Consider the following 20,442-nt stretch of genomic DNA (forward strand, 5'->3'; position numbering starts at 1 on the left):
TACTCATTGCAGCAGACACACCACAACAAACAAACACAGGCTCCAAGCCTCCAGCACAGCCAAATCTTGCTGCATCTTTGCTCAGCTCTCCAGAGCACAATGTACTCTCACTCCCACACCGAGCATCTATCAGGGCTTTCCTTTTGTTCTTCACAGGGAACCTCCACAGAATACTGAAGTCTGAAATTAATTATTTATTTATCTTTATACTGAAGTCTAAAATTAATTATTTATTTATCTTTCAACAAAAGTAAATAAGGGCACATACATTCAAAAATCCAGGCTATAGTATACTACAACTTCCTTTCCAGTGACACCCACACCTAGCACTTCCTGGCTCCAGCAAGGGTTTTGTGCAAGATTTCTACTAAAAACACCATCATTTGCTTTGCCTTTGGCTACATTTAAATTCAAACGCACTCCTATTTTACATAGATCTCATATTTCATTTCCGTTACTATGCATCATCCACATTCCTAATAACCATGATGGGATGATGGTTTCTTACAGCAATTTTTCAGGATTTTCTTTTCCTGTACTCTGACTCTGCCACAAGCCCAAAGATGTTGTTCAGCTGACTATTCTCTGGACCCTCTTAAGTGAATACTATTAAACCATTAGTACTAGAGGATCTGTTCAAGAGTCTTTGCAGAGCTCAGGACGTGCCATTGAGTCGCGGGTGACCACTGCACAAGCTGCACTTTGGAACTCCGGCCCCATCCCTGCCTGAGGTTACCCCAGGTTGCAGAACATCCTCCCAAACATGGCTCTACTGCCCTGAGGAAACTTCTGTTACTGGGACATTCATTGGAAGTTTAGATCTTCGTTTCTAGTGGCTTAGCAGGAATAGATCGGATCTCTTCTAATTCAATCTCTGAACAAACAGGGGAAAAGAAGTCAAATGATTCTTTCTGTCCTGCATACCAGAAAGAGGGAGGAGAAAACTTCCCTTCTCAGCCTGGTACAGGACAGATTTGTTGCTCCTGTTTCCCTTCCCCACTGCAGTAAGATCTCCCCTCGTTTCAGCCAACAAAGATAGCCAGATCTGGCACTGCCCTAAACAAGGTCACACCCAAACACCCTGCGCCAGCCAAGGGCCACAGGGTACACAATACATGGACAATGTAAACAACCAAATTACTAATAACCAACCCCAAATCCAAGTTATGAGAAATGACACAGGTAGGTTTTGGACACTCCAGGTAAGTGCTTCCAAAAACAACCTTGTGCATTACAACATCCTTTTCTTTTATTTTGAGGATCGTTTATCTTTAGTTTTGCTTTAAAAAATTCACTCAAGATGGACATAATAGTAGGAAAAGGACTTCAAGGAACTTCCAAACACTTATCTAAATAAGTATTTCTGAAGGCATTTATTAGCTTTGGGGCTAGAAGGATTATTTAGCAAAATAAATATGAATATTAAATAAAATAGTCTACACACTCAGGATGGTGACAAATACTAATGCAAAAAAAAGCTCATTTCTAGGCCTACAAGTGCTTTTTTTCCAAGTCAATCAAACACGTAGCTGATCCCATGCCAAAGCATTTAATAAAAATAAAAATGTTAAGTACATTTTAATGGCTTTAGCCAAAAAAAAATTTCATGAATACAAATTCTGTTGTTGAAAACAGTTTCTAGCAGGAAAGAAAAGCAGCAATGTTTCAGTAAATGTCTAAGCATGTATCCTAAATGCAGTCATAATGAATGAGGAAACATATTGTACGTAAACATTTGAAAGACAAAAATATGATCTATAAAACATACATCATCAATAACTATAAACCCAAATAATAATTGCACCACATTCATCACATTCAGAGGCAGGTAAAATACAGACTAAAACAGAGGACAATATGTTCCTGCTTACAGTGTAAAATGGCCCCTTGCCTGCAGCACATACAGTGTACCTATGTTGCTCTCTTTTGGTGAATGTGCAGTACTGACACAAATTTCTCTGTGCAACAATTCCAGCCTTAAAAATATTTATTCAACTCTGATTCCAAAATTAATCTTACAAATAACCTTTAGCTACTGATTTTAATCCTATTAAAATGCTGATTATATTTTCATCATTAGTACATCTCAGAAAAGGCTAATTATGTAAAAAGTTAGTTGCTCTTGTCCTTGCCTCTTCACCAGGCTTATATGCCACAAGCTACTCTACCAAAGTGGCTCAAATACTTTACAATACCTAATCTACATGCACAAAAATATTAATCAAAAATACGTATGTAGAAAGGGAAGAATAGTTTTGGAAAAAATATTATAAATGGTTTCTGTTTTTTCACCATGGCAATGGCAGCTGTACTCTACTGCACGGGAGGTTAAGGAAGGAGAAGCAAAAGCCAGCAAACAGTAAAGCATTCGCTGAAAAATTCAGTGTAAATACAGTTGTTTGTGTGTAGTGGCAGAATAAAGAGGATATGAAAATTAAAGCAAATGGATTTGTTCACTTCGTGCTTGTTGAGAGACCCCCATTCACAGTCCACAGAGCAGAGACCTAGCACAGCATCATAACACAGTCCTTCCCACTTCCTATACTCGCCTGCACCTCTCCCTCTGTGGGCCTTCCTACCCTCCCCATCCTTCTGGTTTCAACTCTTCCTTAGCCACCTTCTCACCAGTGATATCTTTAGATCCTTGTTTTCCTCATCTCTCGTCCTGTTTTGTCTCCTCTGTGTTCACCTGTTTGCCTGTAACATATGTTGCACTATAAAAATGTTGAATAGCAATCCCTGTCCTTTCCACCTGGGCTGCACAGAACTGCAGTAATAATGTTTATAACCAATTCTGTGTGGTAGTTATACAGAGCCCAGTAACCTTCAAGCTATTTTTCATTCAGGCCAAATAATCTAAATTAAAGAGATTAATCCTTAGGGTACACATGGACTTAAGGTACTAAAGGAGGGCAAATACTTTGCTCATTTTATTTTTGTGAAAAAGTCTAATCAAAGGACAGTCTTCTTAATTTAGGCACCTAAATGAAGCTTTCAAACCTATATGCATAAAAGTAACCAAAAATCATTCCTCATTAACATGAGAGAATACTTATTGGTTCTCCAGGATTTCAGTGGCACAAAATGAAGTGTTCAGCATCTTTAAATCTTCTTTCTTTTACTGAAATGCATTAACTGTGGTGACATATAATTTTAGCCAACTCAGTTTGAAAGCTTTTTCCTTCTGCTGTGAACAACAGATAAAGGAATACATACATTTTGCATAAGTATAAAAAGAATAGCTACTCAAGGACTTAGTGATATTTAGAAAAATCTTATCTTTCAATAAATTTCAAAAAGCTACTCATCCCACTTGATTCAGATGCACCCACCTAATCTGTAAATCAAAGAATTCATACATGGAAGTGTGAGAGTTAAATCAATGAAAGTTTCTGAACCTCTCAAACTTCCCTAAAAATCTGTGAGGAAGTCTGTGTAGTTAAATTCCTACATCCATGCACAGAACAGAGTAATAGCAGGAGAATTGTTGTGACCATGCAATTTGATTAGTATTCCCACTACAGCTGCTGCCCCAGGAGTAACTAGACGTTATACCTAAGGCAGATACCATGATGAGTGAAATTTTAAATTAATTATTACATATAAATAGTGAAGAGAGAGATTAATGGAGCCACGCTTCAGTCAAATGATTCCACCAAAGCAATGAATGGCAAGTCATGAATGAATGAATAATTCATAAACAGCAACACACCTCTGGAGCAGAAATTGTAGTAACTGTTTTAACTAATGCCCAAAACATGGATCTTTACAACATACAACAGAATCAAAACAATAGTGTAATTCAGGGGGCAGGATACCAGATAAGCTGTAATATTAGAAACTAGTCTCAAGAGGAACAGAATAATTGTAAAATCATAGAATCACCAAGGCTGGAAACGACCTCTGTGATCAAGTCCAAGCATTGCCAGATCTATCACCAAACCATATTTCTAAGGGCCACATCTACATTTTTTGAATACTTCCAGGGATGATGATTCCACCACTTTTCTAGCCAGCCTGTCATAATGCTGGACAACCCTTTCAGTGAAGGAATCTTTCCTAATATCCATTCTAAATGTCCCCTGGAGCAATTTGAGGCTATCTTCTCTTGTCACCTGGGAGAAGAGACTGACCTACTGCTCTCTCCAATTACCTGTCCTGTCAGGTAATTAGAGAGTGCAATAAGTTCCCTCCTGAACCTCTTTTTCTCCAGGCTAAACATCCCCAGAAAAATACATGTGAAGAGTTGAGAGAACCCTGAGTAATTATCTGCTACAGCACTTCTCAGCCCTCTCCATCCTACTCAATCCTAGCATCAGACTGCTGCTACTTCAGGGTACCTCAGGAGTACCAAGGAGGAGACACCTGGGCTCAGCACAAGGACAAACCCTGTGGATCAGTGTATGAGATCTACACTCCCTGGTCACATGTTTTCCCAGGGTGCCCTTGCAATTTGTTAAACAGCCATAATTCTTTGTTCCTCTCTTGAACACTGCTTGCCAGTGCCTCAATGGGGGTCACGCAATCGCTTGAAGCTAGGCAGAAGACAGTGATGCTCAAAAGGAAAAGTGAATTTCCACAATCTAACACGGAACAAATTTTTTTTTTTTTTTGCTTTCTGCTTCTCTCAGAGAGTGACTTGCCACTTGTGAGATAAATTCCAAAACAAGGAAGAACATTTCAAACCCACACTGCAATGTGTAAGGACTCATTTTCAAACACTTAACACAAGTGTAAGCCTAATGCTTGCTAACATGGGCAGAGCGTCAGTGATGTCTACTCATCCTCCCCTGAGTTTATCAAATCCCTTGCTCCACTGAATACCACCCACTGCTGTATCTCTCTGGAAACCAGTCCCAACAAACTGCAGGGCAATTTTCTGCACAACTCCATTAATTGTCTCTGATGCTCACCCCAAACAGCTCACCACCCTGCATGTCCTCCTTTTCTACCATCCTGCAAGCCAGCCATAGAGAGCAGAAGAGAAGCTGTCCCAGCCTGGAGGGCAAGGGGAAGGGAACAGTAAGGCTCTGTACACTCTTTAGGATGGAGTTCCCTGCAGCTGGTGGGATGCAGCCTCTTACATCCATGACCCTTCACAGGTCAGACCAGTCAATTCGCTGTTGCTGATCTGACAACTCCTTCATTGGAATTATTTTAGTTACAGTTGAGCCCAAACATGAACAGAAGGCAGAAATCTGCTGGTTACAGTCCCTAGACACACCTGATATATCCAAGAGCAACTTTCTACAACTGAGGCTTTAAGGGTCAAAAATCTTACTTTTAATTTACAGTTTACACAATAAATGCAAAGTTAAACACCAAATCCCAATAACCCATAGTAAGTGGGGAAAAAAATATCCTGAAATTCTGAGCTTTAAAAATTCAATCAAAAATAGAAATAAATAAATAATAGCCAATCAGTGGTTTTTGCAATTATTCTAACTTTGATCTTTAACATCTCCAAGTTGATTTGTATCCCATTGCTACAGAAATCAAATCATTTTTGTAGTTGATAAACACTCAAGTTTACTAGTTAATTAAATCCTTTTTAGATGTCCCCCCTCTCTTTCCATTTTAATAGAGCAAAAGTTTAAGCTTTTAATAGCAAAGTGGAGCAGCATTATATAATTCTTTTAGTTGATGCTCTTAATTGCAATTACCGGTTTAAACTAGAGAACTCCTTTGGGGGCAGCTCAAGAAGGGTTTTTCTTCCTTAACTAGAGAAGTAATTAGAAAATACTTGGCTTTGCTATCCCTCTGATAATCTACTGTTTTCTTTTCCAAACAACTGCAAGTTTCCCATATCACTAAAATGACATGAACTGGTTTGTAAATAATCCCCAGATTACATGTGACATACTTAGTTCATACAAGTCACGCATTAGTGATGTTTCAGAATCCTGAGTAACACTAATATTTTATGCTGCATTATAAGATACTAAAAAAAAGTTTTCTTATGATGTCCCACAACACAAAAAAATACAAAAAGCAAACTGCTTTTAAAAAGGAGAAAAAATAAGGAAAAGACCTTTTATTTGCATTTTTGTAGGTATGTCTGACAACATCTGATTGCACAAATGCCGCTGGCCCTCAAATTCCACCTGATAGAATCATGCAAGATCATAAGTTTAAAAATACAAAATAAACACCAAACCACTTATTTGACATTGATTTGTAGAAAACTACTGCTATCTTAAGATTTGCTTCTCAGCTTCATAGGGGTAGAGTTATCTGCATTATTTGATGAAAGAGTGCTAACAGAAGAAAATTTTCCCAGAAACAATAACTACCAGTACAAAACAGCCAGGGTAATTATTACTAGACTGCTCTCTCACTTGGCCTTGGCAACAAGAAAATGTTAAGTTAGGAAAAAAATCTCTTCCAACAATTTTGAAAAAAATAATTAAAATAATAATAGGTAAGAAAAATCATAGTTGGTAGTGCTCAAGTAATTCCTTTACTGCCATTGCACCACAAAACCTTTGTTCTGAGTGGCTTGCAGTTGGAACTGGATTGTTTCACCAGTGTTTTGAAGAAGCAAAACCTGCAGGAAAGGACCAGCTCTGTCTGGTGTGCCATATAATCAAGTTTAGTGAGTATAACCAACGACACAGCTTTAGTCATTCCGATTAATCTGGCAAACCATCCCACAGGTCAACTGAATTAAAGTTTGGAAAGATGATGTCAGGTCCATTTTACCAATACTTGTAGAAATTATTTTAAGTGCTAGAGGAACATATTTTTCACCACACCAGTAGGATTTCAGTTGCTTCTGGCTGCATAATGTACTAAACATCAAAGCAACCAACAGTGTGACTGAAGTTAAATTGCCCCACAGCACACTTGTCTACTACTGTGCCATTTTGATGCAGCTACTTTGTCCAGTCTCTGAATCAGAATAAAAGAAATCAGATGGCTTGAATCCCACACAAGTGTGAAAAAGCACATCACAGCCATGAAGAGTACAAACCCTGCATGGGGACGAAAGAGGCCTGACTCAGCAGAACACCTGCAATCACCTAACAGGGTTGAATGGGAAAGGATAGGTGGGATGGAATAAATTCCAACTCTTCCAACACTTATGTATCTCTAAGATTACCAACTATTTACCAAAAAAAGTGTCTGGAACCACAAAGTGACCCCAGTTCATTAGTTAATAGAAAGAGTCCAGATCTCTGGACAGGATAATTTGTACTACTTCTCATTGTTTATGTTTAGATGTTTGACAAATTTAATGTCTTTGTAAAGAACATTGTAAACCAGTTATTTTACCAAAAGAACACTAGAACTAATGAAACTCTAGCTGTATGTGGCCCACAAGTCCCTGGACAAGCAAACAACATCAGGGCTGCAATAGCAGCTTCAATTTTGAGCAAGACCATTCAGCAGAGAGGTGCAGGCCCACAAGGGCTGCTCAGGGCACAGGTACATTCTACTAGAAACACATTTGAGTTTTCACATTTGTCTATTCTTGTGCCAGATGCACCTTTGCTGAGTCCACTTGCCTCACTCAGAGCTGTATTTCTCTTTGCAAAGTAAATTAATCCCATCCCTCTTGAGCAAGGACAACCAGAGTGATAGTCTGACACCCGGGTCAGATCAAGAAATCTGTGCAGTACATAGTTTGCAATACAAGTATTGGATGACTTTTTCTTTTTTTTTTAATCTTGAAATTGAAAGCGTGTATTTAGAAAATAAGGTCCTCTATGTCCTTCTGATAAGCCTCCAAAGGAGACAGTGGATTATAGGGAATTTTGTAAGGAACAACCGACTGGGTATTAATGATAGAGGATAGTCAGATGACACTGCACCACTTAGTTAAAAACGATATATAGCATTAAGTGAAACCATCTGATCTGCCATGGCAGAATTATTTGCCGTAACAGCAAATAATTTCCACAAAAGTGGGCACAAGGAAAACTGTAAACGTGAAAGCATCTCCAGGATAATGTTGTTTTTTTTTTTTTCTCACCATATCCCCTTACTTTTTATACTCTTTTCAGGCTCTGATCTACCTCATGACTGTGCCCTCAGCCGGGAAAGGCTTTGCAATCTCACCCATCCCTCCCGCGGCACTGCGTGGCAGGAGCTGGGAGCAGTGGTGCTGCGAGGGCACAGCAGGAAAAAAGGGAGGATGGGGTCACCTCCCTGCGCTGCCCTGCCCTGCAGAACGCTGCTGATCAGTCCTGACAGGGGCCAGCACAGAGGGGACCGACTGCTGTGCCGCCACCTGAGCCAGCATGGCACGCTCTGGGCACCCGTGTCAGACACCACTGCAGCCAGGCACGGGCTGCGCTTCACTGCGTGGTGCCAAAAGCAGGCTGAGCCAAGCAGTGGGTACTTGGGGCCATACACAGTAGCCTGAACTGCATTATTTTATAGCATAAGCTATAGCATCGCTATTGAAAGGAGGGCAGGACTCAGTTCAGTATTAATAGATTTCATTTCTATAAAATGTTGCTTTTTGTTTTAAAGAAGAAATGAGGATATGTTAAAAACATCAAGAATGCATCTGCCTTGATGCCCCACAAGCAGAGTCTTCTGTTTCATATACATAAAAGGTAAAATTACCCCCATTTCCTTAAGAGTCCTAAAGTGCTACAGTTATTTACACACTAACAAAGACTCTTCTATGTTAACAAGAGATTTCAATAATGTAGGGAACTGCACAGAGGTGGCTGGCAGAGAACAAAGAACACAGATGCAGAATAACAATCTAACACATGGGAATTTTACCACATACAGAAAAAATTATGAATGTTTTTAGCAAATGCTGAAGTGAAAGATTTGCCAGTAAGAATGCCATTTAACAGCAAATTATTTCCTCCTGAAAATGGATTCCCATTGCAACAGCTTCAAGTTAACTGTTTTAAAAATGCATGCAAAGCCAACTTGCAAATACTTATATTTTCTAGCACCTAAATTCGATGCTAAACTGTCAATGCAATTCAGTCTTTTCACAGAATCAATTAATTTGGAAAAGACCTCCGAAATCAAGTCCAGTCTGTGACCAAATACTATGTCACCTAGAGCATGGTACCATGTGCCATGTTCAGCCTTTTCTTAAACACCTCCTGGGATGGTGGCTCCACCAGTCACCAGGTGACCTCCCCGGGCAGTCCATTGCAATGTCTAATCATTTCTCTGAAGAAATTCCCACAAATGTCCAACCTGAACTGCCCTGGCACATCTTGAGACTATATCCTCTTGTCCTGTCACCAGTTCCCTGGAAGACCAGCCTGACCCTACCTCTCCTTTCAGGGAGCTGTAGAGAGAGATAATGTCACTCCTGAGCCCCAGCACACCCCACCCCCCCCACCCAATTCTCCAGGCTAAACAACCCCAGCTCCTTCAGCTGCCCCCCATAGGATTTACCCTCCAGAGCCTTCACCCGCTCCGCTGCCCGCCACTGGACATCCTGCAGCACCTCCACGTCCTTCCTGCATGGAGGGGCCCAGAACTGGACACAGGACTCCAGGTGCCTCACCAGTGCCAAGGACTGGGGGACAATCACTGTCCTAGTCCTGCTGGCCATGCTACTTCTCATATCAGCCAGGATGCCATTGGCCTTCTTGGCCTGCGCTGGCTTGTACCCAGCAGCTGTTGACCAGCAGCCCCGGGTCCCTTTCCAGCCAGTCTGCCCCCAGCCTGTGGCACTGCAGGGGTTTGCTCTGACCCAAGGGCAGGCATCAGGATTCCTCTTTGTTGAACCTCATACTCTTGGTCTCTGCTGATCAATCCAGCCTGTCCATATCCCTCTGGACATATTTTTAATATTTTCACTTGAATATACAGGGAAAGTAATAAACCATAAACTTAAGATTTTATATATAAAGTGAATTTGTTCCAGAATTCCTAAATCAGGTAAGGAACCTTTTAGATGTAATTTTAAACTTAAAATTTTAAACCAATTTTAGAGTAATTTATTTCTTTTTCCGTACAGAGAATCAGCACTCAGAGACTAGATTTTGTATAATAAGATATTCTTTCTAGACAGGACAATAACCCAAGGCCAAGGTCTACAAATAGGTGTCCTTATGATGTACGTCAAGTAACATTTCCTCCAACATCATTTAAGCAATGGTTTCAAAAAGGTTTTTTCCTTGCTCTGGGTCCTCAAATAACGCGTGAAGTCTTTGTAATTTTTAACGATTGGCATTTCTGAGCCCACCTCCGCGCTGGGGCAGTACGAGGGCCGGGGAGCCGATGAGCGCTCCGCTGCCCAGCCCCGCCCGGAGCCGCCCCTGCCGGGTCCCGGCCCCGCTCCCGACTAATTAACTGCACAACCGTGTAACTGCAATCACCTCGGCAATAATGAAGAAAAAGGGCGATACTGCTGACTGACCGCCAGCGGGGCTTGCGGAGGTGCCGTTATTGATAAAGGAGGAGCTCAGCGCTCCTCGCTCACGCTCCGGGCGCGCTCCCCGTGCTGTGACACACTGTGACACACCGCCACAGAACCATCACCTCACTGCAGCCGTGTCGGAACCGGGTAAATGTCACCGCCGGTACCATCTCTGTGCTCCCGCGGCACCGGGAACAGCGCCGGGATCTCGGGGCGCTGCCAAAGCCGTGCGGGGCCGCGCTCCGTGGGCAGAGCCCGGGCGGCAGGGCCCGGCTGAGGGGCGGGCAGACCTGCTGGTCAAAAGGCTGCAGGTGCTGCCACAGCACGGCTTGCGGGAGCTCAGGGTCACTAATTGACACTTACTAGAACCACTGGTCTGATCAGAAAGCAAATTGCTGCTGTTTTGCAGAGGAAAGGGGTAACTGCTTCCGCCTACGGCACTACCTGGAGCTGGGCTAGAGATGCAGCCCGTAATTCACCCGCAGAGCACACACGCTGGTTCTGAGGAGCTGCAGCAAAGTGTAGCATGATGTTTATTGAAGGTATTGATTCACACATTATATTAGGAACACATGACCGCTTTAGGAAAGGTTATCAGAAATACAAATATATTAAGTCATGTCAGACGTAAACCACCATCTGGTCCACTTTTGTACATGCTAAATGAAATGTTTTCCTAGATTTGTCCATAGGTATGGTGAGTAGCCCTCTTTCTTTTGGCAGAGTATTCTGTACAGACTGACCTGGCCCAGCACTGGCATTCGAAAACAGAAATCATATAGTGAAGTTCCAAAAAAAAAAAAAAAAAAAAGGAAAAAAATGACGTGAACCTTCTATCCTAAAGCTCTGTTTGAGTCTGGCAAGCTAACCTGGAAGCTGATTTTATCCTTATGGCCAAAAAGTAGAATACAATGGAAGCCTCCTCCAAGAAGAGAAAATTTATAGCTTTTATTAGGTGTTACAGATAACCAGAGTATGCTTTAATAGTCACTGTATGGACCAAAATAGATATACAATTAATGTGCACATACTATATTACTGAACTAGTATTACCACAAAAATTAAAAAGGCTTTACCGGACCAAAAGACTGCTTTGATCTGGTAATCTCAAGAGGGTTTTTTATTTGTTTACAAATATTCTTGTTATATATTCTGCAATTCTAGAGCTGAGGCACTACAGCACAGGCATCAAAAATCTCAATCAAATTCCCAGTTTTTTATATATCCTATGACTAAAACTTCTTAAAAAATAATTTCCATACAATTTCATTCTCAAATCTCTTAAGTCTCTTAAATTTGTCTTAAATTGCTGGATATCAAAAAACACTACCATACTTGCTCCTGAGGATAATTCGCCCCCAAATTATTTTTAAAGTATACCTGAAATACATTGATAATTTACAAACACGCTTCAGGGTTAAATGATTCATAAGCACACAAGTCTTTGGTTGATAATAACTATTCTGTTCTTTACTCAAATAAAAAACCTAATAATTTTTAAATATAGAGTAACTGATTTATTTAATAATTATTTCTCTAATGAATAAGGCTCACATGGCACAATGCTGAGTGGGATGAATGGCTGTATGTATCAAAACCCAAAATGATGTTTTCAGGCTACAAATCCTGTAAATGCTAGGCTCCTGCTCTGGCTCATTTTGGTTTTGTGCTGTTCAGCCAGCCTCAGGAATCCAGATCTGAATGAGAGCTTTCTAATGAATTAGATTTCCAACATTTAAAGGTGTCAGCAATCTAGAAAATACTGTCCATTGCAAAGATACATTCTACAGTAGGTACTGGATTGCATGCTAAAAACTACAACAAACCAATTAGTTTAAGTTTTAAATAATACATTACAGCTGCAGTATTTCCTAAAAATGTCTGCTTTACCACTTAGGCAGTGTAACAGAAAAACTATGCACTATGCATGCGTGTGGAGCTGAGGATGACTGCTTGCTCCCAAAGGAAACCTAAAGGCACAGGATACAGGTAATGTGAATAAAAACCTGGAAACAAATATTGGCTTCCATTTTATTACAAGAATCCAATTAGGAAGTGAATGCCTAAACTGATATTTTACTGTTTGTGTATTAGGTGCCGTCACTTTGGCTAAAAGATACTACATCATGTCCTTTAAGAAAAATAGCAGTATTAAATAGATCTTGTCATTTCATAGGACAAATAAAAATATGTCTGCTTTAGGTTTGGCTTACAGAGTTTGAGGTTTATTTTAAACATATCCAAGAACTGATCAGATTATTTTTGATAACTGTTACTGTTCTGCAAGATTTTTCTAATTATCTGCTTTGTTAAAGGACATTTGATACAATAAATAATATAGTTTACAATAAATAATTTTCAAGTCAAAGTATTGTACTTACAAAATAATGTAATACTGTAATAGAATCTTCAAGAACAATTCCATTTTATATATTCTGCAGCAAAAATAACATTTCTAGTAGGAAGGAGTTACTTATAAACCTAGCAAGATCTACACATTCACATGTGTGTGTAAACAACTTAACAAGGTTTATTATGTTCCCAGAAAAGCTATGCTTTTACAGTAGATTTTCAGCTAAATTTTATTATAATATGATGGTAGGAAATATATAACAGTGCTTATGTTTAGCTCCATCACAAGTTAAAAAAAAGAAATTGAGTGCTATTATTTACAATCATCAATCTCCTTTTACTTCACAAGTGACTGTATCTGTGTGTGAACAAAATGTTGGGGCGAGGCGTTCCAGATGGACTGCAGCTAGGTTTGGATGAGGATGGTTTCAGGATGAACAGTGAAGGTCTTGGCAATAAATACCTAGAAATGATATGAAAAATACAGCAAAGTTTACAGACAAAGCAACATTCAAGAGCAAAAGAACTAGTTGTTAATGTGCCAGACTTTATAATTGGTGTATGTGGGAAACTCGGTACAGTAAATACTATTTATGAAACACAGAAGGCAATGGGCACAAACTAACTCAGAATACTCTGTTGTATGAGGATCAAACATCTTTCCAGTCCTTTATGTTTCAAGCCGTGAAATAAATAAACAATGGAATCCCGTGTAAACAACAGAATCCTATTTAATTTCAGCTGGGCAAAAAACTGCAAATGACATTAAGCATCTTACAAAAAGTTGGATTGTAAATTTTAAAAAAACTGCTTAGACACCAAAAAATATTTCCATCTCTAATGTTCTAAGAATAGACATGTTATCACTACTGTAGTAAAGGAAGAAATGATCATACAACCTAGTAATTCAATTCACATCAGTGACTATTTCTCTTTTAAATTCAGGCGACTGTCTAGCTTGTATTTAATCTAAAAATACAAACAGCAGTTTATCATATGACTAATATTAATTCTTACATATTTTCATATTGTAATTACCTAAAATTTAATTGTAAAAGTCAATACAGTGTGCAAAAAATAACATCCATACTAAATCAGAATTTCACAATGAATTATGTCAATGTTAGGATGGATTAACAGAACACATTGTATCAATTATTGCTTAAAAATTGTTGTGCAATTCTAGTGAATCACATTGATTAATGACAAATAAGTTAAAAGACTGGTTAGACTGATCTCAGGGATAGAAACAGCAGCACTGTGTCAAGGGGAACAATCTATTTAAGAAAGTGTACACATTTGTTTTGTTTAAGCTTGAGAAAAACTTTATCACCAATACATTTTTTTAAAAATTTGTGAAAAAATGAAGTCTCATTTGGAATGGGCTGGTGGTGAGCTTCACAGTTCACTCTGTCACCAGATGAGTCCTACCTTTGCTTGATGATACAGTAAAAAACTCTAGTGCTTCCCAGAGAATATGCCATGTAATAGGTCATTTAGCAAGCTGTAACAACCTAGTGGTAGATTTTGGGGTGTTTTTGTAACACGGGTTAATTTATGACTTTTTACAGAGTTTGATTTTAGGTAATTTTCATAAGAGACTTTGCAATAGTTTTTGAACAATCCTATTGTTTCATTTACGTAGTGGATTTATAATTAAGAGATAGAATTGAAAAGAAATTTGCAAAGTTACTAAAGAATTGTGTGTCAGTTTTATCTTTTTATCCGTCCCTGTACAAATAAATTTTCACAGCTAAAGAGCTATCTATTTGTAAACTGTGAAAGCTTTAGTTTCATAAACTTTTGTTTCTTAAATACAAACAAAATAAAAAAATTTGTTTGTGCTCACAAAAAACCGAAGTTCTTCAAATTAGATTTAATAAAGTCTTGAAAAAAATTGACTTCTTGTACATTTATTACATTATACTCTAATATTTTCTAGCACCACACAATTTTATGGAGAGCCAGGAAAACTATCATTAGTAGTGGATATTCATTATAAACAGAAACCTAAGTGAAAAGTGAATTGGTATTGTGGTTCTCCCACTTCTAGAAAAGTAGTTCACTACCCTGACAATTGTGGGCTGTAACAGACAAGAGAATTTTTTTCCATATATGTCTTTCATTTCACAAATTCAGAATATCATGGTTAACTGGCATATTGCTGTATTCATGTCTAGATTAAACATTTAACTGTAACTTTAATCAGAGTCTTGACACTCCATTACTGATATCTAGGATATAGAGGGCTTAGATTCCTCCAGTTATGAAGTTCATGAATAACTTCCATTCAACATTCAAAGAAATACAGAAACTGGAGACGAGAAAGTTCTCTTGGACCATCCCTTTCACTGCATTCCAAAAGTAAGCCTGTTAGCTGAGTACATTAGAGAAATCTGATCTGTTTGAATAGCTTGTGGTTGGTCATGATGTAAAATTTTCTGCAGTACTAACAATAAAGGCAAAAAAAAACTTTGAGATTTTCTGGTCTTAGCTAATCCAAATGACTTTACCATACTCCTGGTATAACTCGGTAGATGTTAATATTGAATATGATTGGTTTGTGGCTAACATACTTCTACTTTTGCTGTGATCAAACAAATTTAGTTTCTGGTTGGCTTTAAATTATGTTAGAGTGTCTTAAGATGCACATGTCAATAATGTATGGGCCCAGTGTATCAAATAACTAATCTGAGATATATCAAGTAAGCAATTAAGTAATAAAATAAGTTTCATAGATAATATACCAAAAATTTGTTTTTCACATTATGCTTAAATCACAAAGACCTTCTATGAAACAATATATGTAAGATATTTTATATAAACACAGCAGTTGTAATTTTTATATACACAATAATTAAAATGGGATAGAATTTGGATCCTAGGTAATTTAAAACTGACATTTAATTCTCTATCTATGACTGTTTAATTGCAAATTATTGACTGCCACCATTGGAGCATTCTCAGTAATCCCTACACTGATAATATTATAACCCCTATTGTATCCAGTGGGGGAACTAAACCAGCCAATGGAGAATCAGGTAAGTGCCAAATAATTATTTTACTATATGATGCTGTTTTGCAAGGTTTGAAAATATATTTATGCTCTGTAAGATGAAATAAAAAAATCTTTTGATCTATATGTTTTGGAAATCAACTTTGCAAAACTGTGCAATACAGTAAATTAGATGGCACTTACCTGACCCTTGGCTGGAGCTGTGCCCCTATAGCAGCCCACTGCGAGTGTGAAGCCAGAAGTATCTGACATGTTAGGATACCTCTAGGAATCTGGAAACAGTGACTTTGAGGGATCTGAGAAGGGGAAGAAAGGACATTTTCAGTTCACTTTATGGAAAGCCTTTGCTGCAGCTAATTAGGCAGTAGGCAATCGAGTTTAATAAGTGTACAAGATGTACACAAGTTTACAGAAGTTTAGTAAGACATACATGATGTGTATGTCAAGTTTTCTTTTGGTAGCACTTCATGATTATAGTAGTGAGATTAGAATGACTGAAAGTCAGGGTCAAGGGAAATGTGGGGGAGTTTGGTGTGGTTTCTTCTTAAAAACAGAGGGAACCAGACTTAATGAAAAGTTTAATGGTAGCAACATGGAATAAAACCTGTTCCAGAACTATCCTTTATATGTATAATTTAGAAGGAAAATATTCCAATTTATACCTTGTATCATCCCAGTGGTGGCTCATCCCAGTTGGGGATCCTCTTGAATCTGATGAATGTTTGTAAACTACCAGCAGGCAGTGTTTACAAAGCTGCACTATTCGCTGGCAACACTGGAGCTGCTCCGGAGTCACCGCCTCTGAGCCTTTACTGAATATGGTTTCCCAAGAGCTCCTATTACAGAAAAAGAAACAAATTCATGGGCTCTGTCACAAACTGTAATCTAAGAGCTTTATTGCTTTATATCAGATTTAACAACAGAGGAATAAGAGAAAAAGCATGACCTTGCGGGAAAGGTACAGGAAATGTTTATACTATTTACCACAAATACTGTCAGATGCTGAGTCCAAAACACAAAGTAAGAAGTTAATCTTTATATGGGAAATGTCCACTTGAATTTTTCATTTGGTTTGTTCCCTCAAGTGTTTACAGAGGCATTACTTAGGTTTAGGATGTAAAGAATTATGGTCACAAAATTGTATATTTGTCTTACAACAGGAATAACAAAAAACAGTTTGTTTTTTTTTTTAACAGGCCTGAATGAAATTATGATATTAAAGGAATTAATAAAAGTAATAAATTAATACTAAATGTCCACACAGCATAATAATACTTTTATTTTAAGGACACGATACTAAGAAACAAGTATGATTTACAGGAGATTAGTATGTGTTCTGCTTCCTTATCCAAAAAATCATATGAAGAGAGTCTCTCAGTTTAGTCATTCAAATACTGATTATTATTTCCTCTGGTCACATGGGTTGGTTATCTACAATTAAGTGCAACTTGCAGAGTACATCTATAGAAAAATTCCTTTTGTTTTGAGAAGAAAAAAGCCACCAAGACCTACCACATCCATATAAAGCAGGTGTGTTTCAGCACAGAACACTACAATAAGTAGTTCTTTGCACACATCTCAGCATTCTTGTTTGTGTAAAATTCTGACCAAATTATAGATCATTCAATCAGTTTTAAAAGGCAACATGGTGCTTGTGAAGACTTTTTTTTGACAAAATTATTATCCAGTAGCACAGATGGTTTGTAAGCTTGAGCTTTTTTGTGTATGAAAGAAGCACTTCACAGAGTGAGGGAAATTTGCTGCATCTGGCTTCAACATCACGTCCAGGCCGATTTAGCCTTGCCCACAGAGAACAGCAGTAGATTTCAAAATGCCCATGTAGAAAGTTCATCCTTCAAACAACATCATAGAACAAGCAAGCTCACCCCTGCCTGGTAAGATTTTTTTAAACTGAGCTGCATTTCACTGTGAGGGTGGTGAGACACTGGCACAGGTTGCCCAGGGAAGCTGTGGTTGCCCCAGCCCTGACAATGTTTAAAGCCAGCTTGGATAAGGCCTTGAGCAGCCTGGTCTAGTGGGACATGTCCCTGTCCATGGCTGGGGCCTGGGACTAGATGATCTTTAAGGTCCATTCCAACCCCTTAACATTGTATGAGTCAATTATTCTATGATTAGGATGGAATTAAGACCATTAATGACTAAAAGGTGAGCTGTATGTATAGCTAACTGATTTGTCAGCCTGGCTCCTCTGTCTAGATGGTATGTTCCAGCTGAAAACATTCAGTCCTACAGCATTTTCATTGCAAACATAAATTTCAATGCTGCAAGCATTTGTCCTTAATTATTATTCATACAATTGTTTAAGTATTGTTTGTATACATCAAAACTTCCATTTCACAAACTGAAAAATCACAGAATCATTTAGGTTGGAAATGCCCTCTTAAGATCATTGAGTCATATGACTACTTTTCTTTAATGTATTTTTTCTCAATTGTTTTCTGTCTGGGAGTTGTCCACATGTATTTTTATATACAAATTAATATATTATCTTCAGTCTTTCCTCATGAAGTCATGTTGGTAGAAAGTAGCAAGATGACAGTCTAAGTATTACATTCCTTCAACAGATTCACATTGCTACACATAATTATATTATAATTCACTCCATAAAACTCCATAAAACTCAGAAATCCTGTAGAAGAAACTTTCCTGATAAATTCCTGAGGTTCTGGACTTTGTGATAACTTTTCTACAGTTAAGTCGCATTTTTTCAGTGACAAGTAATATATGGCCTGCTGCAACTGTGGCTGACTATGAACTAGTACTATATAGTTACCCTAATAACAAAAGCTGTGATTTGGAAACATGCACATGAATTTTAATGAGCTTTCATATAAATGTGCCTGTGCAACTTCCTCCATGTGTTAGACAGATTCAGTTTATTCTCCATTATACTGCAATCAACAGAGATCAGAATTCTGTTTCCTAAGTTTAATTGGTTATGCTGTAACTTTAGCTTCCATACATTAGTAAGAAATCACAGACTCCCCACCAGATACAAAAAAGAGTATTATACTGGACTGTGCAATGTGGTCAATCGTGTTATGCTTTTTATAGTCATCTGAAGTCAACTGGTTCTTCTAGTTTTCTTCTATTGGTTTTAATTGTTTGTTATACACTAAAACAAATGAACCTTTATGAAACCCTTTACATCACCTTTTTTTGACAGAGATTTTCTTTGTTCTTTCTTTCAATTAAATAGCACATACCTACCAGAGATCTAACCAGCAAAAGGAAACCTTAAGGCCATTAGTTCCACTCTTCTCCCGAGACAGCTATCTTATGAATAGTGAACACACTTTAATCTATTTTCCTACAGTAATGTAGTTTCTGAATCAGCACATTTATACCTCTTTCCCTACATATTTCTCCACATTCTACACACACCCTATGTTTATTCCAATCTGTTCTTTAAAATGGCACAATGAACTCTTGGGGAAGAGTGATGAGAAGTTGACCTCTCTGCTACAGAAGTGCTGCCATGAGTTGTGTCTTATGGGGCAAGAAGGATGTATGTAACTAAATAAACAAGATAATGGCAAGGTGCAAACAGCCTTTTTGTTTTCTTCCATGAATTCTGTATTATCTGTAACAGGTGTTTTATACACAGAGTGATCATTACATATACATATTTATATATTACTTTCACAGTGTTTTTAGTATTTTTTTATGTAACAAGTCTTCTTACAAGGAACTGGATCTTTGTCAAAGAATACCTCAATTCACAATATTTTATGACAACAAAAGAATTGAGCTTGTACTGAAGACTTCACACACCTCTGCTAGTATGAAGAAAAGAAAAAAATGTAAAGAATCCTAACAGCTTGCACAACAACAAGCCTTCAGCAATGAGATGATGATAAAAGACCTGATGATCTTTTGGACCACTCAGATCCCTTTTCTTCTTGTTATCCATTTTCTTAGCAAGTAAATAAAAAGGGTAATGTGCGAGTTCTCCACATATGATAAATGACCATATGTGAACAACATATTGACCTGATTCCTTTGTACATAAATTCAGCAGCATATTAATTGTTGTATTCAATACATCTCTTAGAACACCTTATGTAAGCCAACAAAACCCCCTCCCATTCTTTATACATTTTATATGCTAACAGAGAAAATGCTCTTTTTTGTATACAATATATTTAATATTTAACATTTTTATTCTTATTTTATGAATAAATTTGTTGGGGGGAGGAATTGTTTAATACCCTTGATGTGATCCCCCAAATCTATATTTCTACCAATGCTTTTGATTTCAGGAATGTAGATCATGAAGTGGAGCTTATTGAACTTATTTATCCCCCAACAATGGCCAGATCTTTTCTTCCCTATAGAAAACTCGTATTTGCTACCCAAAACAAACAGACCTGCTTACATGGTATTTCATATTCTACATATACTTAACTTTCTACTAGTATAGGAAACAGTGAAGGTAATCAAGCACAGCAATTTGAACTGTTTATTAGCAAATCACAGAAGTGACATTGCATCTGGCATGAGATGTCAGCTGCACTTGTGACTGAACTCTTCTTATGAGTTTGGAGCACAAATAGATACTATGATTTTTGTTGATGGCAAGTCCACATTAGACATAGCGGTCTGGCCTAAAAACCATGCACCATCCAGCAAAAGAGTTGACTTAAGGCTGAAATATTTTGAATATTAGATTTTTTTCTTTAGATTATTAAATTTGTAAATACAT

The 20,442-nt window shown here is 38.0% G+C and overlaps 1 protein-coding gene across 8 annotated transcripts in view; it reads right to left on the reverse strand.

Annotated features, from left to right (window-relative positions):
• Window positions 1–10,847: 10,847 nt before the first annotated feature.
• TTLL7 (tubulin tyrosine ligase like 7) overlaps window positions 10,848–20,442 on the reverse strand; it is a 64,493-nt gene continuing 54,898 nt past the window's right edge. For 6 of the 8 annotated variants that reach the window (XM_030279062.4, XM_012575240.5, XM_072933053.1 and 3 more), the window contains 2 exons: window positions 16,379–16,552; window positions 10,848–13,163 (listed from right to left, as the gene is read on the reverse strand). In XM_030279062.4, coding sequence (XP_030134922.2) covers window positions 13,043–13,163; window positions 16,379–16,552 — 295 coding nt within the window. In that variant the 3' untranslated portion in view covers window positions 10,848–13,042. Of the gene's footprint in view, window positions 13,164–15,899; window positions 16,013–16,378; window positions 16,553–20,442 lie in introns of all 8 variants that reach the window. The other 2 variants (XR_001123030.5, XM_012575241.5) reach the window with 2 other exon arrangements.

The sequence above is a fragment of the Taeniopygia guttata genome, chromosome 8 (genome assembly GCF_048771995.1).
Source record: "Taeniopygia guttata chromosome 8, bTaeGut7.mat, whole genome shotgun sequence".
Taxonomy (NCBI): domain Eukaryota; kingdom Metazoa; phylum Chordata; class Aves; order Passeriformes; family Estrildidae; genus Taeniopygia; species Taeniopygia guttata.